The sequence below is a fragment of the Phalaenopsis equestris genome, unplaced genomic scaffold, assembly GCF_001263595.1.
Source record: "Phalaenopsis equestris unplaced genomic scaffold, ASM126359v1 Scaffold235274, whole genome shotgun sequence".
Classification (NCBI taxonomy): Eukaryota; Viridiplantae; Streptophyta; class Magnoliopsida; order Asparagales; family Orchidaceae; genus Phalaenopsis; species Phalaenopsis equestris.
The window spans coordinates 91,290-93,174 of NW_018253157.1; the positions used below are offsets into that span (position 1 = coordinate 91,290).

The following is a 1,885-nucleotide window of genomic DNA, read 5'->3' on the forward strand; positions in this document are numbered from 1 at the left end:
GAAAGGAGCATTATTCGGCTCCTTACATGTTGATAATAAAAGTGACTACAAAAGAGGGAGGGTTCCCTAACTCAAACAAAACTCACATAGCACCCTCCAAGGGATACCCAACCTCAGACATGTAGGACTCTAGCAAAAGGAAACTAAAACAAATTCTAAATATCTATATATTTGTGATAGCCAAATATATATATATGCATGACTTAAACAAACATCAAGAACCATTCAACCAGACAGGGAATAGTAGGTGGATAGCCAGCTTGATCAGTAAATGGATTGAAGCTTCAGAGGAGAGCCCGGGATTTCAGTTACGAATTCTGAGATATGGAATTTGAAGTTTTTCTCCTTGTGTTAAAAGTTGTAGAGGGAAAGGGATAATAGTTGAGACCACAGCATGGCTCAAGTTTGAGCCTTCCAAAGCCAAGAAATTAGCAGGCCTGTTAGCTTCCCTATAATTAAACTTAATTTGGGACTTGATCTCAGTGGTGATCCTATTTACTATAGATCCACTGGTTGCTGTGCCAAGGGGGGAGGAGGTGGCAGTGATTAGCTCCACCAGGTGTGAAGAGTCCACTTCAGCAATGATGCACAACCACTTGACATCCTTGGCATAATAAAGGGCAGCAGCTTCTATTTCCAAAGCATCTTCTGCAATATAGGGAGCCTTGAAATATAGCAAAACTTTGTCTGTGTGATCCTGTGTGATCTCTCCAATACCAGATTTTCTATTTGTGAAGCTTCCATCTGTATTAATTTTAATGAAAGGATAAGGGGGCTTCTCCCATCTGACTTTGATCACCATCTAACCTCCATAGGATTTTGGGTATCAATCTTGTTCATGACCTTCAAAATTTGAGGGAATTTCTTCCAATTTATCAGCTTATGTAAATAGGCATGGCAGTTAGCTGCCACAGAAGCAAAAGGAGACACACTGTCCTCTTGCTTCACCTTGTTCCTAGCATTCCAAATAAACCAAGCAACAATGAAGGGGAGAGGCATCAGGTTGATTTCCTGCCAGTCTCTCAAGCTGTCTTTAAAATTTCCCCAGCCCACATTCAACAGGTTCAAGTTACTATTAGATATCAGCTGATTCCAAACCTCCCTAGAAAAATTGCATCTGAAAAAGAGGTGATCACTGGATTCTTAGTTATTATTGCATAGGTGACATCTTGAAGGGCCTTTTAAACCTTTCAGCTTCAATATGTCATCTGTTGGGATTAAATCATTTAGGATTCTCCAAGAAAAGAACAGCATGGAGGGGGTTAAGAATTTTTGGCACTTGCTAATATTCCACTTGCAATCTTCCCATTTGAATAAGCTGTTATATATGTCCTTTGAAATGCTGGATCTGGTTCTTTTAATTAGTTGAATTTGATCTTTTCTATTTCTATCAAATTGGATTTTAGAGATACTTTTAGCAGCATAATCTTTTAGGACTTTGTTTAAAGCATCCTCAGACCACTCATTTCCATTCCAACAGTATTTGACCAGTAATTCTTCATCTTTTCCATTCTATAGGGGCTCCAGTTGATCAGTAGGGCACCAGTTATCCTTCCAGAAATTGATCTCTCCCTTTTCCAGCTCCCAGATAAGATATTTGCCAATCTCCTCTCTCCCCTTTAGCATATGTGTCCAAAATCTTGGAGTCTCTAACCTTCTTGTTAACCTCTCCAGCAATATTTAGCCATCATGAAGTTAGCCCAAAGGCTTTCATTTTGTCTAAATCTGAGCCAAAGTTTATAAAAAAATGAGAGCCCAAGATTTCAGTTCTAAATTCTAAGATAAGGAATCTGAAGCTTTTCTCCTTGTGTTAATAGTTGTAGAGGGAGAGGGAGGGTAGTTGAGACCACTGCATGGCTCAAGTTCATGGCTCAAGTTTGAGCCC

General features: G+C 39.5%; 1 protein-coding gene across 1 annotated transcript; it reads right to left on the reverse strand.

Annotated features, from left to right (window-relative positions):
- Positions 1-304: 304 nt before the first annotated feature.
- LOC110039106 lies at positions 305-802 on the reverse strand. Its single transcript, XM_020744063.1, has one exon. The coding sequence runs from the start codon at positions 800-802 to the stop codon at positions 305-307; it is 498 nt and encodes a 165-aa protein (XP_020599722.1).
- Positions 803-1,885: the final 1,083 nt, after the last annotated feature.